Source organism: Nomascus leucogenys, chromosome 23 (assembly GCF_006542625.1).
Source record: "Nomascus leucogenys isolate Asia chromosome 23, Asia_NLE_v1, whole genome shotgun sequence".
Classification (NCBI taxonomy): Eukaryota; Metazoa; Chordata; class Mammalia; order Primates; family Hylobatidae; genus Nomascus; species Nomascus leucogenys.
This window is the reverse complement of record NC_044403.1, coordinates 25,990,029-26,007,346: the sequence shown is the minus strand read 5'-3', so window position 1 is coordinate 26,007,346 and position 17,318 is coordinate 25,990,029. Positions and strand designations below refer to the sequence as shown.

Below are 17,318 nucleotides of genomic sequence, written 5' to 3'. Positions count from 1 at the left end.
AGTAGAGACTGGGTTTCACCATGTTGGCCAGGCTGGTCTTGAACTCCTGACTTCATGTGATCTGTCCACCTCGGCCTCCCAAAGTGCTGGGATTACAGGTGTGAGCCACGGTGGCCAACCACTTAGTGTCTTTACATGCACTACCTTACTTAATTGCCATAGGAATCCCATAAGGTGGATACACTATCATTCCTTTTACAGATGAGAAATCGGGGCTTAGGGAAGCAACTCGCCCAACAGGTCATGAGGTCTAGAGCTAAGCACAGGCAGAGATGGAATGTGCAAAACCAAGTCAAGGCCTATCTGGATAGGAACTAGACAGGGTGCCTCCATGAGCAAAATGGGTCCAAGGGGAAAACAAGAGGGTGGCTCAGTGGTCTAGGGAAGTGGTTTCCAAGGGGGAATCGAGTAAGACAGTCCACTGAGGTATGGGAAGAGAACTTTTGTTTTTGTATCTGTTTTGTGTTTAAAATGAGAAATTCCAGCCCGGGCAACAGGGCGAAACCTCGTCTCTACAAAAAGTACAAAAAATTAGCCAAGCGTGGTGGCACGTGCCTGTAGTCCCAGTTTCTTGGGGGGCTGAGGTGGGAGGATCGCTTGAGCCCATGAGGTCAAGGCTGCAGTGAGGTGCAATCGGGCCACTGCTCTCCAGCCTGGGTGGCAAAATGAGACCCTGTCCCCACCCAAAAACAAAAGTAAAAAAGAAAAATAAAACAAGAAATTGTCTTGGGCCAGACTTGGTGGCTCACGCCTGTAATCTCAGCATTTGGGAGGTCAAGGCGGGTGGATTACTTGAGCCCAGGAGTTCCAGACCAGCCTGGGCAACATGGCGAAACCCTGTCTCTACAAAAAATACAAAAATTGTCAGGTGTGGTGGTGTGTGCCTGTTGTCCCACTTACTACTTGGGGAGGCTGAGGTAGGAGGATCACCTGAGTCTTCAGAGGTCAAGGCTGCAGTGAGCTGAGATCTCACCACTGTGCTCCTGCCTGGGTGACAAAGTGAGACCCTGTCTCAAAAAAAAATAAAATAAATTAATAAAATAGAGACCAGGCACTGTGGCTCATTCCTGGAATTCCAGCACTTTGGGAGGCCAAGGAGGGTGGATCTCTTGAGGCCAGGAGTTTGAGACCAGCCTGGCCAAAATGGTGAAACTCAGCCGGCGCAATGGCTCATGCCTGTAATCCTAGCACTTTGGGAGGCCGAGGCGGGCAGATCACGAGGTCAGGAGATCGAGACCATCCTAGCTAACGCAGTGAAATCCTGTCTCTACTAAAATACAAAAAATTAGCCGGGCATGGTGGCATGTGCCTGTAGTCCCAGCTACTCGGAAGGCTGAAGCAGGAGAATTGCTTGAACCTGGGAGACAGAGGTTGCAGTGAGCCGAGATCATGCCACTGCACTCCAGCCTGCATGACAGAGTGAGACTCCATCTCAAAAAAAAAAAAAAAAAAAAAGGGTGAAACCTGGTCTCTACTAAAAATACAAAAATTACGGCTGTTCTCAGCTCAGTGCAATCTCTGCCTCCTGGGTGCAAGTGATTCTCCTGCCTCAACCTCCCAAGTAGCTAGGATTATAGGCACATGCCACCACATCCGGCTAATTTTTGTATTTTTAGTAGAGACGGGGTTTTAACATGTTGGCCAGACTGGCCTCGAACTCCGGACCGCACCTCAACCTCCCAGAGTGCTGGGATTACAGGTGTGAGCCACTGCACCCAGCCTATTTATTTTTTTGAGATGGAGTCTCGCTCTATTGCCCAGGCTGGAGTGCAGTTGTGTGATCTCAGCTCACTGCAACCTCTGCCTCCCAGGTTCAAGCAATTCTCCTGCCTCACCCTCTCGAGTAGCTGGGATTACAGGCACCCACAACCACGCCCAGCTAATTTTTGTATTTTTGGTTGAGACAGGGTTTTGCCATGTTGGCCAGGCTAGTCTTGAACTCCTGACCTCAGGTGATCCTCCTCCCTTGGCCTCCCAAAGTGTTGGGATTATAGGCGTGAGCTACCAGGCCTGGCCTACTTTAAAAAAAAAAAGAAAAGGAAAGAAAAGAAAAGAAATCAGCCTGGGTGCCGTGGCTCATGCCTGTAATCCCAGCACTTTGGGAGGCCAAGGCAGGCAGATCAGGAGGTCAAGAGATGGAGACCATCCTGGCCAACATGGTGAAACCCCATCTCTACTAAAAATACAAAAATTAGTTGGGCGTGGTGGCATATGCCTGTAGTCCCAGCTACTTGTGAGACTGAGGCAGGAGAATCACTTGAACCCGGGAGGCGGAGACTGCAGTGAGCCGAGATCACGCCACTGCACTCCAGCCTGGCGACAGAGTGAGACTTTGCCTCAAAGAAAAAAAAAAAGAAGTCAAGCTAATGTATGGTATAGCAGTAAACATGTATAGCACAAATACATCATTTATTGGAAATTAAGTGAAAGATGCTTTATGGAAAAAAGATGTATGATTTACAAAGTTTTGGAAACCCCCTGGTCTGAGGCCCACCCTCCAGCACCTCTGTCTTTCCCAAGTTGAGAACTTATGGGTTCTGGCATGCCATCCTCTCACGTTGCATCCAACCCAGAGGATGCAAAAAGAATGCTCAGCATGTTTACTAAAACAGTGTCTCTACAATAAACACAGCAGGCCAACATGTATAGCTTTTATTTACCTACCCAAGTTCCTTTTACATGTGAGTTATCTGCATTCCACCTTGCCCCCTCTCCCATTCACAAGGCCAGGATGAATCCTCTTGGCACAGAGGAAGGGGTGCCCCTTCAACTAGGACCAGAGCCTAGATGACCTGGTGGATCCCCCACCATGAAAAAAGCAGGAAGGGAATGGAGAAGAAAAGTGTTGATCACACCTAGCCCTCACCACAGGGGGAGGGGGAATGAAGAGGTCTGGGGGACTGCCCCCATGCTATGCCCCAGTCCTTAAATACAAAGCAAGGGGAATGAAAAGGACCCTCCCTCTGAAATACAGCACCAACCTCAGCATGGAGGCCAAAGGACAGTGGGCAAGACCACGTCCCTCCGAAGGGAGAGGGCTGAAGGAGAGCACATACCGTTAGTGGCTGCGGCACCCCTCCCTACCAGGGTTTGATGCAGCCTCAGCACCGGGAGTGGGGAGAGGGGAGGAGAAGGGACGACAGCACTGTGCCATCCGCTCCTCCCTGAACCCCTGGCCCCAGCACAGGCATTCCTCTGCCCACTAGCCCAAGTCAGGGGATGTGGAAGAAACTGTGTTGGAATCCACGGCCCTTATCTATTTCTTCTTCCGTTCTTGGGAGCAGCGTGGGCAAAACCTGAAAAAGAGAAGGGGAGAGAAAAGTGAGTGAAAGGGAGAATGCCCTCGACCACTCAACTTAGGGACCCTCCAACTCCTGCCACTTACCATTTCCCCCGAGGCTTGGTTGTCAGCCCCACACAGGCAAAATGGAACCACTCGATGGAACACTGGAAGAGGAAGAAAGAAGTAGTCAGAGGCCAGGAAGGGCCACAGGAAGGAGAGAAATCCCCTCCAGATTCCTCAGGAACATCCTGTCCTTTACTCCATCCTTTTGGAGAATTCTTGCAAGTCCCAAGGCCAACCAGTTCCCACCATCTTCCTTCTTTTTTTCTTTTTGAGACAGAGTCTCACTCTTGCCCAGGCTGGAATGCAATGACATGATCTCAGCTCACTGCAATCTCCACCTCCCGAGTTCAAGCGATTTTCCTGCCTCAGCCTCCCGAGCAGCTGAGATTACAGGCACACGCTACCATGCCTGGCTAATTTTTGTATTTTTAGTAGAGATGGGGTTTCACCGTGTTGGCCAGGCCAGTCTCGAACTCCTGATCTCAAGTGATCCGCTCACCTTGGCCTCCCAAAGTGCTGGGATTACAGGCGTGAGCCACAGTGCCAGGCTTTCAGGCTTTTTTTTTGAGAAAGAGTCTTGCTCTTGTCGCCCAGGCTGGAGTGCAGTGGCGTGATCTCAGCTCACTGCAACCTCTGCCTCCCAGGTTCAAGCAATTCTCCTGCCTCTTGCCTCAGCCTCCCGAGTAGCTGGGATGACAGTCATGTGCCACTATGCTCAGCTAATTTTGGTATTTTTAGTAAAGAAGGGGTTACACTATGTTGGCCAGGCTGGTCTCGAACTCCTGACCTCACGTGATCTGCCCACCTCAGCCTCCCAAAGTGCTGGGATTTCAGGCAAGAGCTACTACGTCCAGCCCATCTTTCTTCTATTCTGAAGTCCCAGTACTCAACTGTAGGATTTTCCCTCTTGTACCCACTCCCTTCATGCCCCTCACAACCCCCCATCCTGAGGCAAAATGTTTCTCACATCAGGGTTGTCACAGCCAATCATCTCTCCATAGGAGACCTGGTGACAAAGGCAATAGGTGGGTTCGTTGGGATCCACAGGCATATCCAACACATCAGAGGGGTGGACACTGCCAAAGGTCACTGAGGGCATCCCATACTCAGGACTTCTGCATGCCAAGAGGAAGAGAAAGTGTCATCTGCAGGAAGGGAAGCTAAAGCCTGAGGCTTTCGGAGGTGGCAGGAGATCCTGGTAGGGCAAATGATTTGTGGCTTCTCCAGCAGATACCAAAATGATAAGAAGAGTTCTTGGCACAGAGATATAGAAAGCGGCAGGGGGCGGTGCCTGCTGGGAGTGGGGCACCGGGAGAGAAGAGGATGTCATCCGGCAATGGGCTCCCTGATACACTCACGTGCGCACGAGCTTTAACTTCTTCTGGGCAGTCTTGGGGGCTTCTTCATCTGAATTTTTCCCTTTGGAACGAGCACGAGCAGCTTTCTTCTCCTTTTGAGTCCGGCCTTCTAGGGAAGAGGGAGAAAGCCAGAAGGCAGGGAGACAGAAAGATGGGTTAAGTCCTCTTCTCTCCCCCTCTTCCAACCTGGTGCCAAACTTCCCACCAGATGAAGAGCTGACTTCTTCTCCCTTTGAATCCTCGCCCCACCTCTCACAGCCCCGCCCCCCTCCTCACTCTTTTTGCCTTTGCTGGAAGAGCTGTCATAGTCACTTGACTCAATCTGTTTCTCTTTGAGATCAGCCTCAAAACGGGCCAGGTCTGTGTCCAGCCGCCGAATGTGTTTGTCCACCTGGGTGGAAAGGAAGGAGAAAGGAGAGGTACAAAACTATCTCCAATTAAAGAAAATACGTTAAGGCAGAGTTTATGGATCTCACAGACCCCAAACATATCCCAACACAGTTGAAGGAGGGGTCTAAGACCCTGAGGATTAGATGGGAGGTAGGTGGGGAGCCATGAACAGGGCCATACCATTTCATAGGTCTGCATGGCAAGCTGCACCTTGTCGTCACCAAATTCCTTGCACTTGCCATAGGCTTCCTGGATCTGTTTGAGAAGGGCCAATTTTTCCTCGGAGCTCAGGCTGCGGGCGCTACTCATATACTCAGTGGCCAACTTGTCAATTTCAGCCTTCAGGTCTACAACAGAGACAGAGGCCGGGTCACAATGGCCCCTGAGTGGCTAGGTGAAACACATTTCTTCCTTTTGTTCTTTGGACCTTTTCCATTGACTAGCACAACCTTCCAACTAAAAAGTACTGAATGTTCAGAGGTACTGTGCCATGCACTCAAGTAATGGAACATACTGACAATATTTGCTTTAAAGGCCCTTTCAAGGTGCTGAAAACATTGCTATCATAGTTGGAATTTAAATTATTGAAACACAGCAAGGGATCCTTTGCACACCACATTTCTATGAAGTATATTTTTGTCCATGTTTGAAGATGCTTCTTTGAAGGGCTTTCTGCTTCTTGAATTTTGTCTCAAAAGCCATTGTTTCCTTCTCAAAAACATCCCACAGCAGTTGTCTGCCACAAATCAGGCTGAGTCATCTCCTGTTGCTGGTTTCCAAGTCTGTACATCAATATCACACATTTCAAAATTATTAGTATTTTTTCTTTTTGACACAGGGTCTCACTCTGTCGCCCAGGCTGGAGTGCAGTGGCACAATCACGGCTCACTGCAGCCTCAACTTCCTGAGCTCTGGTGATCCTCCCAGCTCAGGCACCAACACGCCTGGCTCATTTTTTCTATTTTTTTGTAGAGACAGGGTTTTTCCACATTACCCAGGCTGGTCTCGAACTCCTGGGTCAAGCAATCTGCCTTCCTCAGCCCCCCAAAGTGCTGGGATTATAGGGGGTGAGCTACCACGCCTGGCCTAATCTATTTATTTTCAGAGGCAGGTGCAGGTTCTGTCATGTTTGTTGCCTAGGCTGGCCTCCAACTCCTGTCCTCAAGTGATTCTATCTTTTCGCCTCCTGAGTAGTTGAGTATATCACACAATTTAAAATTAGACCTTACTCCAACATCCATGTAACGATTCTGCTTATCTTACTGCTCACTCTATTTTTTTTTTTTTTTTTTTTTGAGACAGGGTCTCACTCTATTGCCCAGGTTGGATGGAATGCAATGGCATGATCATGGACCACACTGCAGCCTTGACCTCTGGGCTCAAATGATCCTCCCATCTCAGCCTCTGGAGTAGCTGGGACCACAGGCACATGCCACTACACCCTGATAATTTAAAAAAAAGAAATGATTTCTAGAGATGAGGTCTTACTATATTGCTCAGGCTGGTCTTGAACTCCTGGTCAAATAATCCACCTGCCTCAGCCTCCCAAAGTGTTGGGATTACAGGTGTGAGCCACTGCAGCCAGGCTGCCCACCCTATTTGGCTCATCATTGCAACTTCTTTCATTTTCCATCACTTTTTTTTTTTTCCTGTTTGTCCATCCTAGATATTGCTCCAAACGCATTTGTTTGTTTGTTTTGAGATGCAGTCACGCTCTGTTGCCCAGGCTGGAGTGCAGTGACACGATCTTGGCTCACCTCAACCTCTGCCTCCCAGGTTCAAGGGATTCTTGTGCCTCAGTCTCCCGAGTAGCTGGGACTACAGGTGTGCACCACCACACCTGGCTAATTTTTGCATTTTTAGTAGAGATGTGGTTTCACCATGTTGGCCAGGCTGGTCTTGAAGTTCTGATCTCAAGTGATCTGCCCGCCTCAGCCTCCCAAAGTACTGAGATTACAGACATGAGCCACAGTACCTGGTCTCCCAGATGTTTTGTTTTATTTTATTTATTTATTTTTTGAGACCAAGTCTCACTGTGTTGCCCAGGCTGGACTGCAGTGGTGTGATGTCAGCTCACTGCAACCTCCACCTCCCAGGTTCAAGCGATTCTCCTGCATCAGCCTCCCGAGTAGCTGGGATTACTGGCATGCGCCACCACACCCGACTAATTTTTGTATTTTTAGTAGAGACAAGGTTTCACCGTATGGGCCAGGCTGGTCTCAAACTCCTGACCTCAGGAGACTCACCCGCCTCTGCCTCCCAAAGTGCTGGGATTACAGGTGTGAGCCACTGCGCCCGGCCCCAGATGTTTTAATATTGGAAGAATGGTAATGTCCCAGGACACTGAGACTACAGATGTTTACTAATATTTGGAAAGGCTCATAAATACATCAGTAGTAAGAGACAAGTCTGACTCTAACATAGTGCAGCAGCAGATAACCAGGAGGATCTGTGAATACACTGTTTATACTCCACTTCATTCCAGGCTCTTGGAAGAAGCTGAAAAAGCATATAGTTCCATCATCTCCAACAGGTCTTTCCATGTGTGAACTCAAGAGTTAGAACCGTATTACAAACAAAGCAAGCTGGTGCTCACCACGTGGCAGGCAGTTCTCAGGGAACTACGTCCAGGGTTTTCGAGGACGTTCACCTTTTCATGTGTAAACTCAGAGTAACTTAAGACACAGCTTCATGTATCTCAAAACCAGTCTGTTACATCCTTGAACATGGCTACATAGAATGGAAGACAAGACTACAGATCCTTCAGTGGGTACGGGAATAGCTCCAACAGGCATCTCTGAAGACACCAAGGGAATGGCCCAATGCAGCCAAATTTGCTCAATGTTCCACGCTGAAGATGGCATCTAATGCTTCTGTAAGTGTGAACCGTGTAGAGATCCTGGTGTCAATTACTGCTTTTTTTTCTTTTCTCTCTTTCTTTTTTCTTTCTCTTTTTAAGGACTTCTCATACAGCAAACCTCCCATCTACCAACATATGCTGCAGTCTAAAGTCACACTGGGAATTTATGACAATAACATTAACGATGAGAGAAGTAGAAACATTCTAGTCATCCTATAAATATATCAAACGTGGAGAGCAGAAATGACTCGAGTTGACTTTCTTTAATTCTTCTTCTTCTCTTTTTTTTTTTTTTTTTTTTTTGAGACAGAGTCTTGCTCTGTTGCCTAGGCTGGAGTGCAGTGGCACGTGGCATGATTTTGGCTCACTACAACCTCCACCTCCCAGGTTCAAACGATTCTCATGTCTCAGCCTCCCGAGTAGCTGGGATTACTGGTGCACGCCACCACACCTGGCTAGTTTTTGTATTTTTAGTAGAGATGGGATTTCACCATGTGGCCAGGCTGATCTCAAACTCCAGGCCTCAAGTTATCTGCCCGCCTAGGCCTCCCAAAGTGCTGGGATTACAGGTGTGAGCCGGCCTGGCTAATTATTCTCGAGGAAGACATAAAGAACACAGCATCTTTGAATTCTTGAGGCGTTTTCACAATACTATATTTGTTATGAAAAAGCTGATACAGAAATGAGGATCATTATCCTGTTTTAAGAATTCCAAGAGTGTAAAAAAGGAGAGAGAGAAGCCACAGTTCTCCAGATCATACCAGATGATACGGTAACATCAAGTAGAAAAATAAATGATTACACACACTCATTATATACAAAAACTTTTTACTCTATACGTACCCTCTGTTCTTTGGTCTAGGTCCCTCATGAGCTGAAAGTTTCTCTGTAATTCAAAGGGAAGGTTTTCAATACCTGGGGAAGAGAGAGAAACAATCACAGGACTGACTATGCATGGGCCTTACAGCTCCTTTTAAAGTGCAGTTCAGGCCGGACATGGTGGCTCATGCCTGCAATCCCAGCACTTTGGGAGGCCGAGGAGGTGGATCACTCAAGGCCAGGAATTCAAGACTAGCCCGGCCAACATGGCGAGACCCCCATCTCTATTAAAAATATGAAAATTAGCCTGGTGTGATGGCGTGCATCTCTAATCCCAGCTACTTGGGAGGCTGAGGCATGAAAATCACTTGAATCCAGGAGGCAGAGGTTGCAGTGAGCTATGATCGAGCCACTGCACTCCAGCCTGGGTAATAGAGCAAGACCCTGTCTCAAAAACAAACAAACGGCCAGGCATGGTGGCTCACACCTGTAATCCCAGCACTTTGGGAGGCTGAGGAGAGCAGATCACGAGGTCAGGAGATTGAGATCATCCTGGCTAACATGGTGAAACCCCATCTCTACTAAAAATACAAAAAATTAGACAGGTGTGGTGGCGGGCGCCTGTAGTCCCAGCTACTCAGGAGGCTGAGGCAGGAGAATGGCGTGAACCTGGGAGGCGGAACTTGCAGTGAGCCGAGATCACACCACTGCACTCCAGCCTGGGCAACAGAGCGAGACTCCATCTCAAAAAAAAAAACAAAAAACCAAACAAACAAAAAATAAAGTGCAGCTCAGTCTTCCTTCCTCTGAACCTCTGGATTTATCTGTGACAGGATTTATCAGTTCTCTCATGACAGGCCATGCTTAACTCTTTCTCTACAAAACCTTTCCATTTCTGCATGGCTGTCCCACCCTTTTCGCCTTCAGTGACCTTCCTTTACAAATAAGCTCTTCCCATCAGGTGTGGTGGCTCAAGCCTGTAATCCCAGCACTTTGGGAGGCTGAGGCGGGTGGATCACAAGGTCAGGAGTTTGAGACCAGCCTGGCCAACATGGCGAAAGCCTGTTTCTACTAAAAATATAAAAATTAGCCAGGCTTGGTGGCGCGTACCTGTAATCCCAGCTATTCAGAAGGCTGAGGCAGGAGAATCACTCGAACCCAGGAGGCAGAGGCTGCAGTGAGCCAAGATTGCACCACTGCACTCCAGCCTGGTGACAGAGCGAGACTCTGTCTCTAAAAAAAAAAAGCTCTTCCCTTTCCTTTCTTTTCCTTTTTTGTTTTTTGAGACGGAGTCTTGCTCTGTTGCCCAGGCTGGAGTGCAGTGGCATGATCTTGGTTCACTGCAGCCTCCACCTCCCAGGTTCAAGTGATTCTCCTGCCTCAGCCTCTGGAGTAGCTGGGACCACAGGCACACGCCACCACACCCGACTAATTTTTGTATTTTTAGTAGACACAGGGTTTCACCATTTTGGCCAGACTGGTCTTGAACTCCTGGCCTCAGGTGATCTGCCCGCCTTGATCTCCCAAAGCGCTGGGATTACTGGCATAAGCCACTAAGCCCGGCCCCTTTCTTTTATTTTCCATCTCTGCCTCCAAGCTCTTTGTCCTCCAATTACAAATAGTCTTCTGGTATCCTCCATTATACACATAACACTTCCAATCTACTTCCATATAGTAGCCAGAATGTCCTTTTTAAAAAATGCAAACCTGGCCAGGCACAGTGGCTCATGCCTGTAATCCCAGCACTTTGGGAGGCCCAGGTGGGTGGATCAGCTGAGCTGAGGAGTTCAAGACCAGCCTGGGCAACATGGTGAAACTCTGTCTCTACCAAAAATAAAAAAACTTAGCCGGGCTTGGTGCACACGCTACTTGGGAGGCTGGGGCACAAGAATCCCTTGAACTTGGGAGGTGGAGGTTTCAGTGAGCCGAGATCATACCAATGCACTCCAGCCTGGATGACAGAGCAAGACACTGACTCAAAAAAAACAAAAACAAAAACACAAAAATAAAAAATGCAAACCTAATCAAGTCACTCTCCAGCTTATAACCTTCTGGTAACTTCCTATTGCTCTGAAGATGTTCTGTGCTTTCTGGCCCTTGCTTACCTCACTCACACCAGCCTTAACTCATGTCAGTCTCCCTTTGTGCTCTGCTCTGCCCATACTGGCCTCCTCTCACTGCCTCAAACTGGCCTGTACTCCTCCTGCCATTTGGCTTTCCAAATGCTGTTCTCTCTAGTTGGAATGCACTGCTTGCTTTTCCTCATCCCATCCACCCCATCCCTCTTGGCCTATTAAACTCCTGTTCGTTCTTCCAAAGTTCAGCTCAAACTCAACTTTCCCAGACTCTGTGAACTGCCCTAGATCTATGTCAAGGTATTCTAACCACCTTTTTAAAGCACTTATCCAACTGTAATTAAATAAACGTGTAATTAGTTGGCTGGGTGTGGTGGCCCATGCCTGTAATCCAGCACTCTGGAAGGCAGGTGGATCACTCAAGGCCAGGAGTTCAAGACCAGCCTAGGCAACCTGGCAAAACCCCATCTCTACTAAAAATACAAAAATTAGGGCCAGACACAGTGGCTCACGCCTGTAATCCTAGCACTTTGGGAGGCCGAGGTGGGTGGCTTACTTGAAGTCTGGAGTTCAAGACCAGCCTGGCCAACATGGTGAAACCTGTAATCCCAGATACTCGGGAGGCTGAGGCACAAGAATTGCTTAAATCCGGGGGGTGGAGGTTGCAGTGAGCTGAGATCACACCACTGCACTCCAGCCTGGGTGACAGAGCGAGACTCCATCTCAAAAACAAAACAAAACAAAAATGAGGCCGGGTGCGGTGGCTCACGCCTGTAATCTCAGCACTTTGGGAGACCGAGGAGAACAGATCACGAGGTCAGGAGATTGAGACCATCCTGGTTAACATGGTGAAACCCCATCTCTACTAAAAATACAAAAAAATTAGCTGGCCGTGGTGGCGGGCGTCTGTAGTCCCAGCTACTTGGGAGGCTGAGGCAGGAGAATGGCATGCATCCAGGAGGTGGAGGTTGCAGTGAGCCGAGATCACACCACTGCACTCCAGCCTGGGTGACAGAGCAAGACTCCGTCTCAAAAAAAAAAAAAAAAAAAAAATTAGATGGGCATGGCGGCCCATGGCTGTAGTTCCAGCTACTCGGGAGACTGAGGCAGGACAATTGCTTGAACCAGGGAGGTGGAGGTTGCAGCCTGGGCAAAAGAGCAAGACTGTTTCAAAAAACAAACAAACAAAAATAATAATGTGTAATTAGTTATTTGGTATCTGTCTCCCCAGGCCGAACATGGCTATCATATTCTCTCCTGTTTCCCTAGTGTTTAGAATTATGACTTGCAAAGAGCAAGTACTCAGTAAATACTTGAATAAATGCATGAATATTTGTCACCCCAGTACAAGAAAAATCTCTTCCCAAGACTCCACCTAAAACTTTAAAAATGCCTCTACTGGCTGGGCACAGTGGCTCACGCCTGTAATCCCAGCACTCTGGGAGGCCAAGGCAGGTAATCACTTGATCTCAGGAGTTTGAGACCAGCCTGGGCAACATGGCCAGATCCTGTCTCTATAAAAATTAAATATATATATTAAAAATAAAAGGCCTGGCACGGTGGCTCATGCCTGTAATCCCAGCACCCTGGGAGGCCAAGGTGGGTGGATCACCTGAGGTCGGGAGTTCGAGACCAGCCTGGCCAACACAGTGAAACCCCGTCTCTACTAAAAATACAAAAATTAGCTGGGTATGGTGGCGGGCACCGTAATCCTAGCTACTCGAGAGACTGAGGCAGGAGAATCGCTTGAACCCGGGAGGAAGAGGTTGCAGTGGGCCAAGATCACACCATTGCACTCCAGCCTGGGCGACAGAGCGAGACTCTGTCTCAAAAACAAACAGAAAAACTAAAATAAAATAAATTTTAAAAAATGAAATGCCTCTACTGTTTAAACCTACAACTTCAGGTCTGCTACCACCAGTTCACAAGATTGAGTCACTGGTGATTTACCAAATCTAATGGTGTTATTAAGCCTATCCTAAAAAATATCTCTGCAGCAGTTGGCGTGATCTTTTCTCCTCTGAGTAACTTTCTTTTCTTTTCTTTTGAGGTGTAGTATTGCTCTTGTCGCCCAGGCTGGAGTGCAATGGCGTAATCTCGGGTTCAAGGGATTCTTGTGCTTCAGCCTCCCAAGTAGCTGGGATTACAGGCGCCTGCCACCACGCCCAGCTAATTTTTGTATTTTTAGTAGAGATGGGGTTTCACCATGTTAGCCAGGCTGGTCTTGGAACTCCTGACCTCAGGCAATCCACCCATCTCAGCCTCCCAATGTGCTGGGATTATAGGCGTGAGCCACCGCTCCCAGCCTTTTTGTTTTTGGTTTTTTTTTGAGGCGGAGTCTCACTCTGTTGCCCAGGCTGGAGTGCAGTGGTGTGATCTCGGCCCACTGCAACCTCCACCTCCCAGGTTCAAGCGATTCTCCTGCCTTAGCCTCCCGAGTAGCTGGGACTACAGGGGCACACCACCACACCTGGCTATTTTTTTTTTATTTTTAGTAGAGACGGGGTTTCACCATGTTAGCCAGGCTGGTCTCGATCTCCTGACCTCATGATCCGCCTGCCTCAGCCTCCCAAAGTGCTGGGATTACAGGCATGAGCCACCGCGCCTGGCCACCAGCCTTTTTTTTTTTTTTTTTTTTTTTTGAGAGGGACACAGAGTCTCTCTCTGTCACCCAGGCTGGAGTGCAGTGGTATGTATGATCTTAGCTCACTGAAATCTTCACCTCCTGGGTTCAAGTGATTCTCCTGACTCAGCCTCCCAAGTAGCTGGGATTACAGTCACATGCCACCATGCCCAGCTAATTTTTTTTTTAAGTAGAGACTGGGCTTCACCATGTTGGACAGGCTGGTCTCAAACTCCTGACCTCAAGTGATCTGCCCGCCTTTGGCTCCCAAAATGCTGGGATTACAGGCATGAGCTACTGTGCCCAGCCTGTCTACCTCACTTTCTAAGCAGGAAGAAGCCACCTTAGATTCTTCCTTCTCTCTCAACCACTCATTCATTCAGTCAGTCCTTTCATATTTAACTCCTAAATACTTCTGTAACTCCCTAAAATCAGGTTCTTATCACTGTCCTGGAATGTTATCACTAATTGATCTCTGTTATCGACAATATCATACTTCAACTTACCATATATTAGTCATTTTCCTTTATAAAAATCATACTCTACTTTAAAATGCAAACTTCTTAGTTTGGCTTAAAAGACCTTGTCCAGTCGAGCCTCAGCCTCATTCTCCAGTCTCGTTTCTCAATTTCTTACCTTAAATTCATAAATATCAAATACGCTACCTCTGAGTCACAAATACCAAACACCCTTGACCTTGCCACAAACCCATCACAGTACCTTTGCGGATGCTTTCCCCAACCTGGAATTCCTTTTTTCTCTCCTCACTGGCAAATAACCTTCAAGACCCTATTCAAACATCACCTCCGCTGTAAAGCTTTTCCTACATCCCCAGGTAATTACCCCCCTTTTCTCCAGTGTTGCCTACCAAGTGTCCTTTTTAATGTATTTCCATTATTTCACTTGTCACAGTGTTTTATAATTATTTGCAGAATCTGTTTCCTACTAGATCGTGAGCTTCTTGAGGGCAGGAGCCTTATCTTACTCATTTTTCTATCCCTAGTGCCTGCCATTATGTCTGACCCATAGCAGGACCTCAATAAATATTTGTTGAATAAATGACTCTGGGCCCTAGAACAAATGTAAGCGCATAGAGCGATAGGCTTTGTGCAGGGGTGGTTTACACAAATGGCATAAACACCAGATTTTCATTTGATGGGAATTAGATCTTTACTCCATGAAGAGAAGCGTTCTAGTTCATCATCAGACAGTGGTCACTGACCACCAGCACTCTCAACCCCATGAGAAGCCCCTTTTGAGGAAGAACGGAGTGGAGGAGAGGTCTTTACCGCTGCTCCAAATGGCAATGGGTGATAACGATTCTGAAAGACTATGGCGAAAAAAAATCTACCCTGAGGCTGGAGACCCTGGAGAATGGGAGCAGCAATTACCTTCCCGGCCATGCACACTAGCCCTTCAAGACACGTCTACTAACCCCCACACCGCACCCCTCCCTCGTCTACACCCAATAGCGGGGCCTCGATCCTGCTACCCCGCCCCCTCTTTTTCCGCACCCACCAATATTTCCTGCCACAGAACCCCTTCATAATTGTGACCTTCTCGTCACTGGGACTTAAGGGCTACAGATCCTCTCATCCCTGATCCCCGAACCACTCTGCAGCCCCGACCCCCACCTCCAGCCTGCTCTTACTGTCCAGATAATGTTCCAAATACATCCCCGCAGCCATCTCGAAGCAAAACAAAGCAACTTCCGATCCGCCCCGGAAGTGACTGTAACGCGACAGGGGCCGAAGCCATTTTGGGGCTAAAGCCTTTCCGCCCTTAAAAGGAGAACTTCCGCCCTTAAAGGAAAACTTCCGCCCTTACTATATTACCGCCGGTCCACATCCGCCCGACGCTGAAACTTTTCCTTTTGCATGGTAGCCACGACCGCCCATAGTGAGGCGGCTGTAGCCCGCTTCCGCCCTTACAGAGACCCCAGGACGCGACCGAGACGTGTATGACGTCACTGGAGGTCGCCATTTTGCATTCTCTAGCAAACTTTTTTCCCTCCAAAACGGGAATGTATGGTAATCCGCGCAGGGTAACTGTTCACTTTAGGCTCATATTGCGTAAACATCCCTTCTCAGCAACTGGAAGATCCAACTTTTTTTCCCTCTTTTGCAGAATATGACTTTTTTCAAGCCAGTTAGTTTCTTAAGGAAGTTGGGGAAGAGTATCAGGCCTTGAGACATTTAAACCGTCTGCATTTCTTTTCACTCACACAAACACCATCTCCCCCAGCATTATTTTTTTTAACTTGAGAAAGATTACCAGCTTTCTACTTATAAATACAAAGAATGACTCACAATAAAGCTATAATTCTGCACATCTTTTCTCAGAGCTCCTGTACGTTACACTAGAATACACTTTCACATATAAAATATTACTTCCTGCCTTGCCCTCTTGCTTTTTTTTTTTTTTTGAGACAGAATTTTCACTCTTATTGCCCAGGCTGGAGTGCGATGGCGTGATCATGGCTCACCGCAACTTCCACCTCCCGGGTTCAAGTGATTCTCCTGTCTCAGCCTCCTGTGTAGCTGGGATTACAGGTATGCACCATCACACCAGGCTGATTTTGTATTTTTAGTAGAGATGGGGTTTCTCCATGTTGGTGAGGCTGGTCTCGAACTCCCGACCTCAGGTGATCTGCCCACCTCAGCCTCTCAAAGTGCTGGGATTACAGGCGTGAGCCACTATGCCTGGCCCCTCTTGCTACTCTCTAAGGGGGAAATCTCATGTTTTTGTTTTCCTTTTGTTTATATGTGATGTTAGCATCATAATTCTGAAGGGATTGAGGGATGGAGCAGTATCACTACTGGGCTAGTTGGCTAGTTAGTTGCTAGCCATCACTCTAGTCAGCTATGGTAGAGTGATTTCTATGGTTTTCATCAGAATGGAAAGCAGTCAAGGGCATGAGAAGCTGCCAACACACTAGGCAAACAGAACTCAAAGCCCATAACCTAATAGTGGTGTTAGTAAGATAGTATCTTAAAGATAGCTGCCACCCCTCACATCTTTCATACCCTCACACATCCTTCATAAGAATTACCAATGTCTTATGGCAAGTTTTTAAAGAGACTTTCAGCTATATAATTTCTACCAAATATGTGAAGAAGAGGAACTTCCAACTCGGGGCAGATTGGAAGTTTTGTTTTGCTTCGAAATGGATGCAGGGATATATTTGAAACATTATCTGGACAGTAAGAGCAGGCTGGAGGAGGGGGTCAGGGGCTGTAGAGTGGTGGGGGTATCAGAGCTGAGAGGATCTGTAGCCCGTAAACCCCAGGTTTACTAGTGTGCAGGTAGTAAGATACAGCAATAGAATCCAGGAAATTGTGCTCTAATTACAAGTCATGCTTTTCGGTAACTTGATCTCTGTGCCTGTTTTACTATACAATGAGAATACTAACTACCTCATAGGGTTGTTGCAATAAGTGAGTTTGAGTGTATCCATAAAGAGAGTAGATTCTACTTCTAATACTGATGATGAAGTTAGGGCCATTAGGGCCTTTTCAAGAATTGGTGAGAGTGGGAGGAAAAAGCAGTAAATATTCAGGGAGCTAAGAAACACTGGCATATTTGGTCATATGTGATACATTCATTGGTATTACACAACAAATTGAGACACCATCTTAGGTGCCCACACAGGATATCTAGCACTAAATTAAGTGGGCTTTATTTATCCCAGCCCAACTAGGTAACAAGTACGATTGGCCAGCAGTCCCAGAGAACCACCAGTTCTCAGGATGTGGGAGCTTGGTCACAACTTTCACAACTTTTTCGGTGCTTAAAGCAAGGTTTTCTTTTTTTTCCACACAGAATCTTGCTCTGTGGCCCAGGCTGG

At 47.6% G+C, this 17,318-nt stretch overlaps 1 protein-coding gene across 4 annotated transcripts; it reads right to left on the bottom strand.

The window, feature by feature from the left end:
- Positions 1-2,637: 2,637 nt before the first annotated feature.
- Positions 2,638-15,218, bottom strand: ING4 (inhibitor of growth family member 4). 4 transcript variants are annotated; one of them, XM_003273736.3, is made up of 8 exons: positions 15,123-15,218; positions 8,798-8,869; positions 5,275-5,441; positions 4,981-5,095; positions 4,705-4,813; positions 4,314-4,461; positions 3,386-3,447; positions 2,638-3,296 (listed from the first exon to the last, which is right to left on the bottom strand). In XM_003273736.3, exons 1-8 carry the CDS (start codon positions 15,157-15,159, stop codon positions 3,257-3,259), a joined length of 750 nt encoding a protein of 249 aa, XP_003273784.1. In that variant the 5' UTR covers positions 15,160-15,218; the 3' UTR covers positions 2,638-3,256. The 4 variants fall into 4 exon arrangements, with proteins under 4 accessions (XP_003273784.1, XP_012357815.1, XP_012357816.1 ...); XM_012502361.2 differs by having other exon boundaries at positions 4,705-4,810; XM_012502362.2 differs by having other exon boundaries at positions 4,990-5,095.
- Between the last annotated feature and the right edge of the window lie 2,100 nt (positions 15,219-17,318).

Bases quoted from the DNA above. Each gene is read 5' to 3' on its own strand.
- ING4 (XM_003273736.3), bottom strand. From the start codon at position 15,159: ATGGCTGCGGGGATGTATTTGGAACATTATCTGGACA. The intron at 5,096-5,274 runs GTATGGCCCTGT...CTTTCCACCCAG, and splicing joins CCATGCAGACCTATGAAATG to GTGGACAAACACATTCGGCG. The intron at 4,814-4,980 runs GTGAGGAGGGGG...CCTCTTCCCTAG, and splicing joins TTCCAGCAAAGGCAAAAAGA to AAGGCCGGACTCAAAAGGAG.